At 45.3% G+C, this 2,136-nt stretch overlaps 1 protein-coding gene across 1 annotated transcript in view; it reads right to left on the bottom strand.

Moving 5' to 3' along the window:
* The window catches only part of LOC101847854 (chloride channel protein 2), a gene marked incomplete in the record, with an annotated part of 25,205 nt that overhangs the window by 11,606 nt on the left and 11,463 nt on the right, over positions 1-2,136 (bottom strand). Inside the window, 3 exon segments of the mRNA XM_035973536.1 lie at positions 88-203; positions 676-773; positions 1,280-1,390. Coding sequence (XP_035829429.1) covers positions 88-203; positions 676-773; positions 1,280-1,390 — 325 coding nt within the window.

Genomic DNA, 2,136 nt, shown 5'->3' with positions numbered 1-2,136 from the left:
GGAGGGAGGGGTGAGGGGAGGGGAGAGCAAGAGAAGAAGGGTGGAGAGGGAGGGAAGACAGGGGGAGAGAAGTATAGAAAGACTCACTTGGACTTTGCGGAGACTATATCAGGCAGGTAGGGTAACTTCTTCAGTTTGATGATGCTGTCGTAGAAGGAGGGCTGGAGCATGTTGGCCACTGCGTTGGCGATGAGGACCGAGATCTGTGGAGAGATGCCGGTGACAGATCAGTTGTGCTGCAGGTTGAAGAACCGGCATTAAGAGTACCCCCTGAGATCTCGCAGGTTGACGAACTGTCATTAGAGTACCCCCCTGAGATCTCGCAGGTTGACGAACCGGCATTAGAGTACCCCCTGAGATCTAGCAGGTCGAAGAACCATCATTAGAGTACCCCTTGAGATCTAGCAGGTTGAAGAACTGGTATTAGAGTACCCCTGAGATCTAGCGAGTTGCAGAACCAGCAGTCGACTACCCCTGAGATCTAACAAACGAATGCACAATATTTTTTTAAAAAAGGTAATGCATATCATAAAATCACACATACACACAAATGAGTGTCCTATTGGTATAATACGGAGATAAACTTGGACAAAAAGAAAAACTAACCCTCCCAGACACACACACACACACACACACACAAACAAACAAGAAAAATCCCCAAAAGAAACAACTCACCACGGCAGGAAGCACATGACTTATCTGTCCCGTCACCTCAAACACGATGACGGCCGTGGAGATGGTGCGAGTCACACTGCCAGATAGGCTCGCTGCTCCTGTGGCCAGAGAAATGACAACATCAAAGGTTAAAAAAACATGGAGTTACACAGATGGCCAAATAACCAAATCCTCTTCTGTCTAGCTTCATTCAATTAAATCATAAAACAACAGGGGGCTCTAGTGGTCTAGAGATCCGGAGTTCGCCTCTCATTCAATAACTTCAAAACCTGACAGTGACGGAAATATTTTCTTCATTAAAACCTCCATGTCGCTCATATGACCTTATGCAGTTGCGAGGGCCGTAAAACCCTCTACTATTAAAAAAAAACAAAAAAACTCCTTTCCTCTTCTCTAAACATGTTTTATCATCCGCTTTTAACTCCACTTTCATTGGCACTTGTATGACCTATTCGTGTTGCAAATGCCGTTAAACTTTTATTACTAAAATTACCCTCTTTAGTAACACCTCTAATCTTTGGCACATATACGACCTACACGTGTTCCGGGTGCTGTAAAACTCTTGCTACAACTAAACAAAAAAACACAACCACAGTCCACTCACCGACCACGGCGTATCCTCCTGGCACAATCTTCCGCACTATGTCGCCCGACGGGATACCCTCGGGGAACCAGGCCGCCATACTCTCTCCCACCAGTCGGCCAAACGCCGCTCCTGGGGAAGGGGAGACAAGTATTGACATCAGGAGAAATAGGACAAAAGGGAAGGAGAAAGAGGGAAAGACTGGGGTTGTTTTTTTTAATGTAGGCGTTTTTACTCTCCCATTAACCCCATCCGTACGCCCTGGGGTCATTTTGTACCCCCGGGGTTGTATTTTTCACATTTTAGAATACTTCTAGTATGAAGATCTCTTTGAAACTTTCAGTACTTCTCAAAAAATCATTTAGACAGACTGCTATGCAAAGCGTGCAGATCGGACTAACGAGTAAATTTCCTCTTTAGAAGTGATGGCACAGAGTTCCCCACGTCGTATGGATATGATAGTAAAACACGACGTACGGATAGGGTTAACAAAATAGGAACCTTTATGAGGTGAGCATCCAACCCAGCCTGTCAGGGGCAACCCGTGCAGAGAGAGGGGTACAACTCGTAGCCAAAAAGAGACTAAGATGCTCAAAAAAACATTTTTCTCCCCACTCAGGAACTGAAATCGGGTTTCCTGCGTGCCACAGCGAAATTCCCAACCACTACACCACAGATGCCGGTGAAACAGACGGACTGACGTATATGTTTTGTTTCCCCTTTCACATTCTACTCATTACTGAACATCTACAAAGCCGTTTTCTCCAAATCAATCATCCAGGCCTCATGTCCTTTCAAGTGATCAAATGTTCTTACTAAAAGACCCAAAATGCACCGAGATAGAGTACAAAACGCTCAGGACAAATGGGTTTTTTCTA

Source organism: Aplysia californica, unplaced genomic scaffold, assembly GCF_000002075.1.
Source record: "Aplysia californica isolate F4 #8 unplaced genomic scaffold, AplCal3.0 scaffold01377, whole genome shotgun sequence".
NCBI classification, from domain to species: Eukaryota; Metazoa; Mollusca; class Gastropoda; order Aplysiida; family Aplysiidae; genus Aplysia; species Aplysia californica.
Note: the sequence above shows the minus strand (reverse complement) of the source record. Positions and strands in the feature narration are given on the sequence as shown.